We start from the raw sequence: 14,605 nt of genomic DNA, 5'->3' as shown, positions 1-14,605 counted from the left end.
ATATCAACTGTTATTTCTTTCTCTTTCCTCTTGTTTTATTTTTCATCATTGGTTACTGGATGTAGAAGCTCTATCACACACTTGGCAAAGCTTTTGGTGTTAAATTACCTGAGTCCTGTGCCTCCCTCAGCATTCCTCTGTAATTAAGAATATCTACAGGGTCCATGGCGACTGCAGGGCAAAGAGAGAAAAAAGGGAAAACGTGTATCTGTTTCAGCATATTGTGATGTCATCAGTGAGAGCTGGTTCGGTGTGCAGTGTGTGTGTGTGAAGCTTGCGCGTGCTGCTTCCCCTCCCCATTCCCTCAGTCGCTGAAAGAAGAATGACGGAAAGTGAGTGACTGTGTCAGGATGCGGAGGATGGCTTAGAAATGAAGTCATATGGGCCGAGGAGAAATGAGGGGGAATTAGAATGAGGGGGGAAAGGGTCACATGTCCACCAATCAACATGTGCCGGAGCAGCTCAGAGCACAAATGGAGTTGTGGCAGATGTTGTCTGAATAATGAGCGGGGGCGGGGCATGAAACCTTCTGCCAGGAGGGTGTCTGTCAGTGCGAGGGGAGCGATGTGAGAAGAAGGGCAGGCTTTTTTTGTTTATCCCGGAGTAACAGCTCCCCTCAGAGCTGTTTGGTATTTTCAAGCAGAGCCTTCGGGATTTGTTTGTGGGTATACTATTTGTTTTTTTCAAGCATTTTTCATTCGGGTAAACTGGATGCTGTGAAGATTTTGGAGGAATACGGAAGCACTTGGGACAAGAGGAACAGACAATAAGTTTTCACGAAAGCCTTGAGGAATATTTTGGGAATTGGTGCCTCTACAAAAAGGCAGGACTCTGATTCCTAATTTGGAGTGTAAAAATGTAACGTTACTGCTCTTTAAATGTTTTTATCGAGTTAGACATGTTTGTATTTCTAAAACTTTTTACATGTGGAATACCTCAATAGAGACATTTTTTATTCTACGTAAAAAATATAACGGGAAAGGCTGAGAGTGTATTTCTTGACTTCTGATTCAGATTATCACAAACATGTTTGTATACAGGTGCTGCTAATTTATTTTGACCTCATTGCTTAATGTGCACTGAAGCATTGTGTAGTATACCTCAAAGGATTTCATTCTGAATCTTTTCTGAGTTTTGACCAGTAACAATTGTCTGGGAAATGGGTAAACCGCTGAGCAGACCCGATTGCCTGAGACAAAACCCGTCCTGTGTTGGGAAGGGGGAGGAGGAGGACCTGAACATTGATGACTGCTACGTTCCCCAGAGATCCATATATGACACTGTGCGACTCAATGAGCAGATAGACTCTGGATCTAAGGGAAGCCTCTCTTCCAGACACTTTGCAGGAACTTTACCGTACACGCATCGCACCTTGGATCTGAGCAGCCTCTGTGGGAATGGAGGTCTCTCCACTTCTAGCTCGTTTGAACTCCGGACGAGGAAACCTGCAATTTTGGATGAGAGAGCGGTCTTCGATGGGCTCAAACTCAATGGGAACATGACAGGTGACACAGTGCTCTCTAAGTCACGTCTTCATGGAGGAGAGAAGAAGGATCATCCTCATCACCGAAGGTCGTGGAGGACTTTCGTTCCTAATAATTTGGGAGAGTATGCGAGCCGCAGTGGGACGCTGTGTTCCGGGACTGGGGAGAGACCCGGCTCTATTGGTGGAAAGAGGGGACAGAGTATGACCACCTCGCTTACATCTGAAGAGGACTCAGGCCTTTATAGTCCCTCTGTGGAGAGGGACCGACACAAACACAGATCCCACAAAAGAACAGGCCCCGGCACAAGAAGCTTCTCATCTTCCGAGGCAATGCATACCTCTGGGGATCTGAAAACAGGGCGTTCACTCAGCTCAGGACAGGAGGACTTTCCTTTCACTCCTGTTAGGGACAACCAGTCTCTTTACCACAGCAGCAGCATGATTCAGGAGTCAAGACTGAAAGAAAATGTAGTGATAAAGCTTAATGAAAAGGACAGCCAGAGCAATGGAGAGCATAAATACTCCACAGGGAGGTCATCTCTGGGGTCTGGTTCCAGATCGCAAAATGGTACCTGTGGCTATCGTGCTAGGGCTTTAACAGACTATGATGAGCTCAGCACTGCTGAGCTGCTGGAAGATGTATCACCTCAGGATGATTGTGAGCTGGTTAGTGTGGTGGTGACGCAGCCTGAGACGTACGGAAACTCTGTAGCTTCACCCACAGGCAGCAGCCAGCTGACAGATCCATGTATTCTGCAACAGCAAGGGGCGTCCAAGTACAACATGGAGGAGCTGGAGGAATTCCTGCAATCACTGGAGGCCTGTCTCCCTAAAAGTTTACAGACATTCCAGCATGCAGGGGAGCAGGAGATTGAGGCCTTACTAAATGCCATTGCTGGATGCCCTGATCTTGAACCCTTTGGTTTTTATTCCCCACAGGTGCCTATAAATAGCATTTTTCTTCATTTCTAAGTTTTTTTTCTTATTAGCTTGCCCAGCAGACGTTTTGGTAACTGATATGTCTGTTTAAAGTTTATTCCTGGCTGCCTGGATTCATACATATGTGATTACATGATGTGTGAATTAGATTGTTTCCCAGCAGTCCGGCCTAGATGTCATTCACAGCTGTGGTTTAATTGTTAAGTCTGTTGTTACGTTTTTTTACTCTTAAGTTATTTTTTACTTTTGTCTTTGTTGGTAAATATGTAAGAAAATATCAAAGTGAAACAACAAGAGTAATAACTTTAAAGGATATTTTAGGGCATTTAAAATGAGAGGACCTACCATTATAAATATGTTGAGTTAACCCTTACAATCTATAATGACCCAAATTATATGTGAAACATTGTTGCATTGTACGAATTTGTTTTATTCATTTCAATTCAACTAATTTCATTTTGAAGTGTAGAAAGAATTGTGTCTTTTGTTGAACAATAATTTTAAAATGACCAAAAAAATCCCATCTTATGTGAAAGCTTTTATTTTGAAATGAGTATTCACTGTTTGTTCGTTTTGTTTTTAGGCTTTCCAGAAAGAAGACATTGATCCACTGCAGACGCAGCTCCATGACATCAACTCACTTGGGCAGGGCCTCATCCAGAACGCTGCGAAAGGCACCAGCACCAAAAAAATTGAGGATGACCTGGATGGAATCAACTCTAAGTGGAATACTCTTAATAAGAAGGTAGTTTCAGTTCTTATTAGTTTGTGATTATGCTGTGGATATTTGGATAAGAACATCCTTCATAGTATTATGAGCCATTCTCAAGTGAGTGATTTGTTAGTATCTATAACGTATCTGCAGGTTGCTGAGCGTTCAGCACAGTTGCATGAAGCCTTGCTACACTGTGGAAGATTCCAGGATGCTCTGGAGTCCCTTCTCAGCTGGTTGACCGATACAGAAGAGCTTGTTGCTAACCAGAAGCCTCCTTCTGCTGAATTCAAAGTGGTGAAGGCACAGATTCAAGAGCAGAAAGTAAGTGCTAATTACGTGGTGTGAAATGCATAAACACCAAAGCATTTCCGCTTTAGACTTAGCACTTCAACACTTAAACAAACATCTAACATTTGCTTTGCCACTCATCTGACTTCAGTGACACCCATTGTTAACCATGAGTGTTTAACACAAAGCTTTTTGTGTAATGGACTTCTAATTTGCAACTGTTGGATTTACTGGTTTTCTAATTATTGTCCTTAATAAATCACTTTCTTTGTTCCTGACTGACAGCTCCTGCAGAGACTGCTGGACGACCGAAAGCCAACCGTGGAGCTCATAAAAAATGAGGGAGGAAAGGTTGCAGAACTGGCAGAGGCTGTGGACAAGGAAAAGATCACCAAAGAGATTGAATGCTTGGGAGAGAGGTGGGACAATCTGCTCAAGAAAGCTGAAAACAGGTCTGTATATACATGCACGTAACTCATAGTGCCCAACTATATATCCATTGTAAAACACAATTGCTAATAAAGCAAGATTTCAAATGTCTAACAGAACAGATTACATCCCTTTAACTTCTATTTGCATTTTGTACTATCAAGTTTTATGGTTTTTCAGTGTAACTATTTTATTACGGAATAAAACAACTGATACGTAGTTTTCAAAAATAATTTACTAAAAAAGTTGGAAACCGGTTTTGTGCTTTTGTTTTTAAGCCTAGCGTCAATACTTTAATTTGGGGTGTAATTTCTTTTGTGTACTTACATACTGACATTTTTTTTCTTTTTGCATTTTGAAAGTAACTTAAACTCATTTGTATTGGATAGAGCACATCTGTGAACATCAATATTCAAGTATTGCCACAGATTCAATTGAATTTAGGTCTAGGCTTTGATTGGGCTATTTTAACATTGTATCACATGAAAATACTTTGATCCAAGCCCCATGGTCTCAACCAGTCCTCATAGGTTGGAGTCCTGCAACTTTTAGATGTAACTCACTTGAATCATATGGATGAATTATCTCTTCAGAAGTCTGCAGAGTCTTTCTAATGCTTTATTTGGTAACACTTTATTTGAAGGGGTGTGCATAAGACTGACATGACACTTTTATAAGTATGACATAACACCTGTCACAAACTTGAAGGAGTATTTGTGAATGTTTATAACTGTTGTCATGAAGTGTCATTTGGTAAATAATGACACTATTAATGCAAAGTTGCTTTACAAATTGCATTAAAAGTCTATTAAAAGTGCCAACTTTGCATTAAAGGATCATTATTTACCAAATAATGCAAAGTTGGCACTTTTAATGGATTTTTGATGAAACTTTTAAAGCAACTTTGCATTGAAAATGTCGTTATTTACCAATGACACTTCATGACAACAGTCAGACATTCATGAGTACTCCTTCATGTTCATAACAGGAGTAATGTCATATTTATGACAGGGTCATGTCAGTGTTATGCACAGCCCTTCAAATAAAGTGTTACCCTCTATTTTTTTTATTCAGTGTTAAAGCAGAAACAGATCTAAAGTTGCAGGAGAATGGCCTCCGATGACTGGAGTCTGAGATCCCTGATCTAAACCACTCCACTGTAGGTTTAGCTGTATATTTATGGTCATCCGTCTGCTGGTCCACACAGCATTTTGCATGGATGCCAAAAAGTTACATTTTGATCTCATCTGTCCAGAGCTTTTCCCTCTACATGTTTGTTCCCACAAACTGCAAATAGGTTTTTTGGTGTTTCTTTAAACAGTTTTTTCTCTTATTGGTCGGATTTGCACGGTGCATGACTGGTAAACCTGCTCACATATTCTCCCAGTGCAATTATGGACTTCTTTGTGTCGGCTTATATAAAATTTATCCAAATAAAATACATTGAAGTTTGTGATAGGATTACAAAATGTCAAAACACAGTTTCTCCTTTTTAAACGTATTCAGTTTTTTTAAGACTTCCATTTCTTTTCTCTTGTATTTATCTGTCAGCGCTTTCCTCTCTATGTCTGTTAGAAAATAATTGTCAGTTCTTTAGTCCCACTCTAAAATTGAAACTGTATTTACAATTCAGTTTATTTAGGACTTCTAAACAACATTTTCTGTATCTCCTTTAATGCACATGGCAGGCAAAAGCAACTGGAGAGCATCTTAGTGGTCACCCAGCAGTTTCATGAGACTCTGGAGCCACTGAGTGAGTGGCTCACGGCCACAGAGAAACATCTTGCCAATTCTGAGCCAATTGGTACTGAGACATCCAAGTTAGAGGATCAGATCACTCAGCATAAGGTAATATTAGTGCTTTTGCAACATTACCTCACTTGTTTTTGATTTTTTTTTTTAAATTTTGCATCACCAGCTTTAGTTCATTTATTTAATCATGCAGTTACATTCATTTACCTTTTTATTCTAAGTTTTTCATCATCAATCATTTCCATTTTTGTTCAGTTTTATTTTTATGTTTTTGTATCATCTTTGTTTCCCCACTCCCCCCGTTTTCCATCCACCCCTGGTCAGGGCTTAGAAGAGGAGATTATGGGTCACAGTAAAGACCTGTGTCAGGCGGTCAGTCTGGGGCAGATGCTTAAAACTGTGAGCTCAGTGGAAGAGAAGGAGTTCGTCCAGTCCAGACTGGACGCCACCCAGGCCCGTTACATAGAGCTTCAGGAGCGATGCAGGAGAAGAGCAGACATGCTGCAGCAAGCTCTGGCCAACGCCCAGTTGTTTGGAGAGGACGAAGTGGCTCTCATGAACTGGCTCAGCGAGGTGCACTCCAAGCTAGAGGAAGTTTCCGTGGAGGACTACAAACCTGACGTTCTTGAAAGGCAGTTGGCAGAACAGCGGGTATACTTTCCTCCCCAGGCCAACCATTATGTTTTTCTTTTAAGTTACATCATCTTTTAGCTCATATCAGTTACTGTGTGTCATGTGTTGTTTGACACGTGCCTGTGATCTCCTCATTGACTCCCTGAAACCTTTCCTTTCAGACGCTGCAGAATGATATTGAGTTAAGGAAGAAAAATGTTGACCAAGCCACCTCCAATGGAATGGAGCTTCTGAAGCAAACAACAGGCATGTCATTCTCTTACAGGAGTAGGCTTCATGAGTTACTTAGAATCAATTAAAAAGTAATTTGTATACATTTTTTCCTCTGTAGTATTTTTTAAGGGGTTTGGTGCCAATAATTGTGCACTGGTGATTTGTATATTTTTAATTTTTTTAACATAATTTATTTCCTCCCAAACTGAACAAATGTAGTCTAATCCAAGATTGAATTTTTCTAACTTTTTCAGTGAGGATTCGTGCTCAGCTTTAACAGGAGTGTAAATAAATTAGCAGTTTTTATTAGGTTGAATTTCTTGAGGTTTTAAGGTTACCCAAGCTACCAGTTACTCTGTTTTCAGAGTCACTGACAGAACTTTTAGTTTTGTTTTTATTTTATTTTCCTAGGTGACGAGGTGGTCATCATCCAAGGCAAACTGGACGGAATAAAAACAAAGTATGCTGAGATTAACTTCATGAGTGACAATGTTTTGAAGACACTGGAGCGGGTTTTGAGTCTCTCCAATAGGTTAGCGCACACTCATGAGGACCTGAACACCTGGTTAGAGACAGCTGAGGCTGAGATGAAGGAATTTGCTGATCAGGAGCCAATGGGCGAGCATTTGATTCATTCACAAAACAGACAGAAAGTAAGACTTTTTTTTTTGTTTAGATGTGTTCAAGAGAAAGTCGGTTATATTATTTTCAGACTAATGTGTTTCATGTAATGTTATCCAGGTCTTACTGAAAGAGACTAAAGACCAAAAGCCTGTCTTGGAGAAGCTAAATGAGCTCAGCAGTTCACTCCTGGACCTGATCCCTTGGCACACCCGGGAGAGTTTGGACAAACTGGTGACTGAAGATAATGAGCGGTACAGAGTCGTTTGTGACACCATCACTCAGCAGGTCGATAAGATGAACGCTGACATCCACAAATCTCAACAGGTAAATCAGATTGGTTGCTACATCAGTTCTTTTTTGTTTTGTTCTTCTGTTTAACTTTTACTTTAACATTTTCCTCTCCCAGTTTGAGCAGGCTGCAGATAACGAACTTTCCTGGCTGGCTGCTGCTGAGGGGAAGCTGCTGTCGATGGGTGAGATAAGGCTGGAGCATGACCAAACTACAGCCCAACTCCAAGCACAGAAGGTTAACGCATGATAATGTAATCAAAGAAACATACACTAAACCGAGTTGCTATGTGACCTCAAACTGGATTCATTTGACTGCTTTTGCAGAATATGTCTATGGATATCATGAAGCACAAAGATGCTGTGGATGAGATTGTAAAAACTGGAAAAGCCATCATGAGCAGCAAAAACCCAGGAGAGAAAGAAGCCCTGAAGGTAATATATATATATATATATATATATATATATATATATATATATATATATATTTTTTTTTTTTTTTTAATATAATCATTGGTAGACAAAAGCTAGAGATTCTGTTGCTTTATTTTTCTTTAAAATCAGGCCAAGACCGAGAGTCTTTTGGAGAAATACGGCATTGTCAGTCAGCTGAATTCAGAGCGCTATCTCCAGCTGGAGCGAGCGCAGTCTCTGGCTGGGCAGTTTTGGGAGACCTACGAAGAAATGTGGCCATGGCTGCAAGAAACATTGAACACCTTCAGCCAGCTGCCCTCGCCTGCCATCGAATATGAAATGCTCAGACAGCAACAGGAGGAGCTCAGGGTAAGAACATGCTCATTGGGACTTGTATACAAAAGAAAGAGAAAAATAGGTACTTAAATTCATTTGTGATATCTCTTTCAGCAAATGCGAGAGCTAATTGCAGAGCACAAACCTCATATCGATAAGATGAATAAGACGGGTCCACAGTTGCTTGAACTGAGCCCCATGGAGGGAGTTCCCATCAGAGAGAAATACACAACGGCCGACCAGCTGTACACCAAACTCAAGGCTGATGTGAAGGAGAGAGCAGCCAGTTTGGATGAAGCCATCTCCAAATCCACGCAGGTGGGGAGTAGTTTAGTTTTTATTCTCCAGTTGTTGCATATTAAATGGTGTGTTTGAGATGTATTGTTAAAACAATGTAAAAAATTAACTCAGTTCTTGTTAACACAGTTGGTCACAAAAAGTATAGCAACCTTACACTCTGACTAAGGAGTTTCGTTCTGAACTTGTCCTAGTTCCACGATAAGATTGATCCCATGCTGGAATCCTTGGAGCGGATTGCTGAACGCCTGCGCCAGCCTCCGTCCATCTCTGTGGAAGTGGACAAGATCAAGGAACAGATTACTGAAAACAAGGCTGTTTCTGTGGATCTGGAGAAACTGCAGCCAGTCTACGAGACACTGAAGCAGCGAGGTGAAGAGATGATTGCACGAGCTGAAGGAGCAGATAAGGACATATCTGCCAAAGGTATTTAATGTGCTGTATCAGTTTAGTGTGTGTTCTTCCTGTAATATTTGTGTAATGAAGTTTTGGAAACCCGATTAAAAATATACTAGATAAAACAAAATCACAATTTTTAAATGTTTTTTAACCTTTCTGCAATTAACAATCAGATATTTCTATTAGGAAGAGTCATGATTTCACACTAGATGTGTAAGAAATCAGTTTCTCAAACAGACGTTTACTGCTTTAAGACAGAAAAATGGTGCTGTCTTTAGCTGTAGTTTGTTGGCCCTTCCTGTTACCTATTTTAAGTCTTGCTCTCTTTCACTTTGTCACAGCCTGGATGAACCAAAGACATGTCTTGATTTGTCATAGAAAATACTATGTATGATGTAAGCTCTTTGTTTTATGTGCTCATTTTAGAACACCTTAAAGCAGCTAGCTTAACTCTTTCTCAATTGAGAATGGTACCTGTTTATTAATTTATTTATTTTTTGATACTGATAGTTATGGTGTGGTCAAGGACGGGGAATAAAATTGGCCTTAAAAGTTTCCATCTTGCTGGTCTCCGATCAGAACCCATCAAGATTGAATTTGTCATTTTTTTAATGCTTCACTTTAGTCGTGAATGTGCTGTATCTAAAGAAATCTTTAACTTGTCATAAAAACAACGAAACAAAAGTGTCAAAGTGTCAGACAACAACACTTCAATAAAAATGCTGTCAAATCCTTTATGTTCTAATTATCATATTTGTGACACTTTCAAATTTCCCTGCTTTAGCTGTCCAAGACAAACTGGACCACATGGTGTTCTTGTGGAACGACATCCAGGTCTTGCTGGAGGAGCGGGAAGCAAAGCTGCTGGATGTGATGGACCTGGCAGACAAGTTCTGGTGTGACCACTGCGCTCTCATCGTCACTATCAAAGACAGCCAGGACCTGCTGAGGGAGCTGGAGGAACCTGGAGTTGACCCCTCTGTTGTCAAGCAGCAGCAGGAATTTGTGGAGGTGGAATGAAAATGGCTGGCTTTCTGAATTAGCACATAGATAATAAAACCTAATGTGGCTTGTCTTTTAAAAGGCTTGTCTCTAAATGTTTTTTTTTTTTATTATTTCAAAGGGCTTTAAGGAGGAAATCGATGGGCTGCAGGAAGAACTTGATGTGGTTCAGAACCAGGGTGCAGAGCTTATGACTGCTTGTGGAGAACCTGACAAACCTGTCATAAAGAAAAGTGTTGATGAGGTAATAGATAAAGTTCTGTCTTATATGCAGAACTTTCACTTGGTGATACTGTGAAACATTTGTGCGATTAGATTTTATTGCTCACATGTGGACTGTTTAATGTTTCTAGGTGAATTCAGCATGGGAGAATCTCAACAAGACTTGGAAAGAACGAGTAGAGAGGCTGGACGAAGCCATGCAGGCAGCTGTGCAGTTTCAAGATGGCCTGCAGGTACGTACACAGATTTGGAAGCACAAATCACCTTTGAGTACTTATTTCTTTGGGTAAATTTATGTCATATGTGAGAAGTTAAACCTGAATCGTATGCGAGACGATTTCAAGATCAAAAACTGATTTGTGTGATAGAAAATTTAATGAGAAGACTAGTTATTTAGAGACAATAAACACCAACCACAGTGTTGTTCTATTTTTGGTTCAGCTTAACTTCTGTATGAAGTTCATATAAAGTCTTTTAAAGTCAGCTGGTTTAACTCTGTTGAGGTTACGGAGTTATTTTGCGGGTTGCTTTTTAATTTCAATGTAAATGTTTACCCATTTGGAGGCTGTGCAGGAGAGCTGGAACTCTCTTTCTGCATGAAATCAGATAAACCTGAGTGAAACATGACTCTGTGTGTGCTAAGCTTTGCTTTCTGACATTAACAATGGTTTCCCACTTTGTACACAGGGCATGTTTGACTGGGTGGATATACTGGAAAACAAACTGGATTCAATGTCACCCGTAGGCACAGATTTGGAGACGGTCAAGCAGCAGATTGTAGAACTCAAGGTACGGTTTGGTGATTTTTGTTTTGCTTGATAATTCTCTCCTGGCTGTAAGATATTTTCATTGCAAGTGTTTTTAACACCAGCTGTATTCAGATCAGCTGTGTTTACTTTTAAGGCCCAATTTATTGCTCTTACCATTTTTCTAAATAAAAAAGGTTCCGACGCACCTTTGATGTGCAATAACACAAACGCTGTCCTAAGCAAACAGCTCTTCTTTTCTCTGCATGTCTTTGAGCTTGTGTTGACTGACTTGGTTTCATGGCGCTCCTTTTGTCAGGAGTTCAAAGGAGAGGCGTACCAGCTCCAGATCGAAATGGAGCGGCTGAACCACCAGGCCGGCCTCCTTCTGAAGAAGGTGACCGAGGAGGCCGATCGCTGTGCCATCCAGGAGCCGATGTCTGAACTCAAGATGCTCTGGGACAACCTGGATGAGAAGATCATCAGCCGACAGGTCGGAGCCGGGAAACAGCCGGAGAGAAGGATGGACCAGACTGTGCCAAGTTTTAAAATTTTATGGTTCAATTTTAAAAATATCGCTCATTCCTTTAGTGTAATGTTGCAATATAATTGCACTTAAGATAATTCTTTGCATTAACATCATGAAGCAAACATTCTTACAGCTAAATGCTAATTTTTTAAATTGTATTATCCTTTAAAAATTATGAGTTTAATAAAAAATGCAATTCTCTGACAGGTTTGCATTATTTTGTCATAATAGTCATAAAAACATAAAAAATGATCATTGAAAAATTAATAAGTTGATAAAATCGTTTAAAAAAATCTGTTTTCTGAGTTGAACTGAAATGAAAATAAAATATTTCTTTTTGCCATTTCTTTAGAACCTTTGCATATTTAATTGTTATAGAAATTAGTTACAGCTGCTATTTGAAGTCTAGAGCCCTGAACAATAGCTTCACCAGACTAGTGAATATGTCTTGTGTATGTCAAGTGCTTTCACTAAATGCCAAATCTAATGGCTCAATCTGTCGTTAATCCAGCACAAATTGGAGGGGGGGCTGCTGGCACTGGGCCAGTTCCAGCATGCACTGGATGAGCTGCTGGCCTGGATGAGCCACACAGAAGAGCTGCTCAACGAACAGAGAAAAGCGGCTGGAGACCCCAAAGCCATCGAGATAGAGCTCGCCAAGCATCATGTACGACAAATCTCCTTCACCTTCATTTAATTGTTTCTTTGAAAGTATAGATCACCCCCCACAATCAATGTACACTATATCCGTAAGGTTGAAAATATATCTACATTGGGTTCATACACATTTTTGTTTGAGTCATCTCTGCTTTTTCCTCCCTAAAGGTACTCCAGATAGATGTGTTAGCCCACAAGGCGACCGTGGAGACGGTGAACAAGGCTGGTAATGAGCTGGTGGAGTCCAGTGCCGGAGAGGAAGCCTCCAGTCTGCAGAGTAAACTGGAGAATCTGAACCAGAGGTGGAAGGCCATTCTTGAGAAGACAGACCAGAGAAAGCAACAGCTAGAAGCGTCTCTGCTTCAGGTTCTTATTAATTTCACAGAAACTTTACTTTAGCTTTAATCCATTAATCCATTGATCCATTAATTTTAACCCAAGGACACAAGTATGTTACAACTAAGTCCCATAGTTTTGTTGGGATGAGTAATCCCACCCTTTCCACATTAATTTTTCAGTCATGTTTGTAAGTATGACATTTCTTTCAGCTAAAGAAAAGGAGAGAAAGAAAGAGAAGTCTTCAAAATATAATTTAGTCTTGAGGGAGAGTGAATTTTTTAAAACAAGAATGAAAGATATGCATTTCAAAGGTTCATCTTATTTAAAATTAGGAGTATATTTATCATCTTAAAGGTAGGATAAAATACTGAAAAATATTACAAATTATGCCCCTCGGTTAAGTTCAGGCTGAACACGTACAGGAGTGAAGTGAAGGAATTATTAACTCTGGGCTGTTCCACTCCCGGACTCAGGTTTCTAACAATCAGTGTGTGTGTGTGCGAGTCACCTTTTGTCCTGACCCAGGTTGTATTGTGTTGTAGGCCCAAGGTTTCCATGGCGAGATAGAAGATATGCAGCAATGGCTGAAAGACACAGAACGTCAGCTGTTGGCATCAAAGGCTGTAGGAGGTTTACCAGACACGGCTCGGGAGCAGCTTAACGCCCATCTGGTATGTGTTTAACAATATGAAAGGCTGCATGCAGATGGCAGGCTGGCGAGGAGGTGGCTGTGTCTGTGCTGTGTTTCATCTCAAGTGTGAAAATTAAGCGACACTGCAAAATACACAACTTGCAGAGAGCGACGAAAAGCCCCTCAAGTGTTTCTAATTGATTTGTCCATGCCTGACCTTAATGAATCTGGGAATGTTTTCCTCTTTTATTTTTGCTCTCGGTTATGGAGACACTTCAGCAGCAGTGGTTTCCCAAAAAAAACACAAGTGGTGGCATTTGATAGAACTATAAACAGCAAATCTCTGGAAACAATAACTTTATCAAATTGGTAACGTTATACTGTTTAAATATTTATTGGAAATATGTTTCTTGGGGTTTCAGGCAGCTTGGCTGTGCTCATTCTTTTCCCATTTTTGGATGAAACTTGGCCTAACTGCTGACAAACAAATGGTCTTAAACTTTTTGTTTTGCGCTGACAAAAACTCTCCTCACGCCAACGTGTTTATTTCTGTTTCAGGAGTTGTGTTCTACCTTTGAGGCCAAGGAGGAACTTTATAGGGAGCTGCTAAACAAAGGTGGCCAGCTGCTTGCCATGTCGCCTCAGGGCCCGGACAGCAACACGGAGCAGGACCTCGCCAGCCTGAAGGAGAAATGGGAAGCTGTGCAGGCGAAGGTCACTGAGAGGAAGGTGGGTTACCAGTGTACGGGTTTTATTGCTCTGAGCAGAAATTACTCATCTCCTCTGGTCCCACGGAGGTATCACTGACAAAACACTTGAACCCTGACTTTGCAGCTTTAAAGCCTTTAATCCCAATGTCGATAATGAAGGGTGGAAGTGCTGGCAAACACACTCAGGATGTGATTTACACAGTTGATCAGGGCAGTGCAGTTGTTGTCAAAGTGGAGCAATTTTCTTTTTATATTTTCTCTTTGTGATGACCTGACAGAGATCAAAACAGGCAGTTATCACTTCTTTTTTTAAAATTCAGGACCATGTTTTCTAATTATTATTATTATTATTTATTTTTTTATTTTTTTGCTATAATAAAGTATAAAAAAAAATGTATGTGGCAAAAATGTGTGGTACCTTTAAAAAGTATTCATACCTCTAAAGATTTTCACATTATGACCACAAACCTTTTGTTTTTGATAGAATTTTTTTCAGCATAATGCTAATTGCAACATAGGTGGAAAAACAATATGTTTGTTCTCTTTATGTGAATGTTTTGTATGCAGCTCATTTTATTCAGGACTCGTCTAACCTTTGAATAAAGTACGCCTTTTTGTAATTTAATTTCAATATTAATGTTGCTGTTCTGTAAGAAAGCATCGTGGAAACCTAAGAAGCACACCAGACAGGCCGGGGATGAAGCTGGGAACATCTCATTGAGGTCTAGACAAAGCAAACCAAGACTAAGCTTTTTCCCTTACTTGCTAATTGCAATTTGACGTGGTTGGCAGCATCATGCTGTGGGAATGCCTTTTTTCAGGTCAAGTTGATGAAAAAATGAATGGAACTAATTATAGCACAAAGCAGGAGCTGCAATAGACTTGAGAGATGGATAAACAGATGCACTTTGTGCATTTCTCAATGTAGTCAGGCATAAATGTTTTTTCCAAACAGA

General features: G+C 40.2%; 1 protein-coding gene across 7 annotated transcripts in view; it reads left to right on the top strand.

Annotated features, from left to right (window-relative positions):
- The window catches only part of dst (dystonin), a 113,304-nt gene that overhangs the window by 82,526 nt on the left and 16,173 nt on the right, over nt 1-14,605 (top strand). For all 7 annotated transcript variants that reach the window (XM_028006944.1, XM_028006946.1, XM_028006948.1 and 4 more), the window contains 22 exons: nt 3,009-3,170; nt 3,291-3,461; nt 3,714-3,880; nt 5,546-5,705; nt 5,934-6,260; nt 6,404-6,488; nt 6,867-7,108; nt 7,197-7,403; nt 7,486-7,605; nt 7,695-7,802; nt 7,932-8,150; nt 8,232-8,435; nt 8,609-8,840; nt 9,598-9,824; nt 9,937-10,059; nt 10,169-10,270; nt 10,725-10,826; nt 11,103-11,276; nt 11,824-11,979; nt 12,138-12,335; nt 12,851-12,979; nt 13,498-13,668. In XM_028006944.1, coding sequence (XP_027862745.1) covers nt 3,009-3,170; nt 3,291-3,461; nt 3,714-3,880; nt 5,546-5,705; nt 5,934-6,260; nt 6,404-6,488; nt 6,867-7,108; nt 7,197-7,403; nt 7,486-7,605; nt 7,695-7,802; nt 7,932-8,150; nt 8,232-8,435; nt 8,609-8,840; nt 9,598-9,824; nt 9,937-10,059; nt 10,169-10,270; nt 10,725-10,826; nt 11,103-11,276; nt 11,824-11,979; nt 12,138-12,335; nt 12,851-12,979; nt 13,498-13,668 — 3,786 coding nt within the window. The remainder of the gene's footprint in view (nt 1-3,008; nt 3,171-3,290; nt 3,462-3,713; nt 3,881-5,545; nt 5,706-5,933; nt 6,261-6,403; nt 6,489-6,866; nt 7,109-7,196; nt 7,404-7,485; nt 7,606-7,694; nt 7,803-7,931; nt 8,151-8,231; nt 8,436-8,608; nt 8,841-9,597; nt 9,825-9,936; nt 10,060-10,168; nt 10,271-10,724; nt 10,827-11,102; nt 11,277-11,823; nt 11,980-12,137; nt 12,336-12,850; nt 12,980-13,497; nt 13,669-14,605) is intronic.

This window comes from Xiphophorus couchianus, chromosome 22 (assembly GCF_001444195.1).
Source record: "Xiphophorus couchianus chromosome 22, X_couchianus-1.0, whole genome shotgun sequence".
Lineage (NCBI taxonomy): Eukaryota > Metazoa > Chordata > Actinopteri > Cyprinodontiformes > Poeciliidae > Xiphophorus > Xiphophorus couchianus.
Note: the sequence above shows the minus strand (reverse complement) of the source record. Positions and strands in the feature narration are given on the sequence as shown.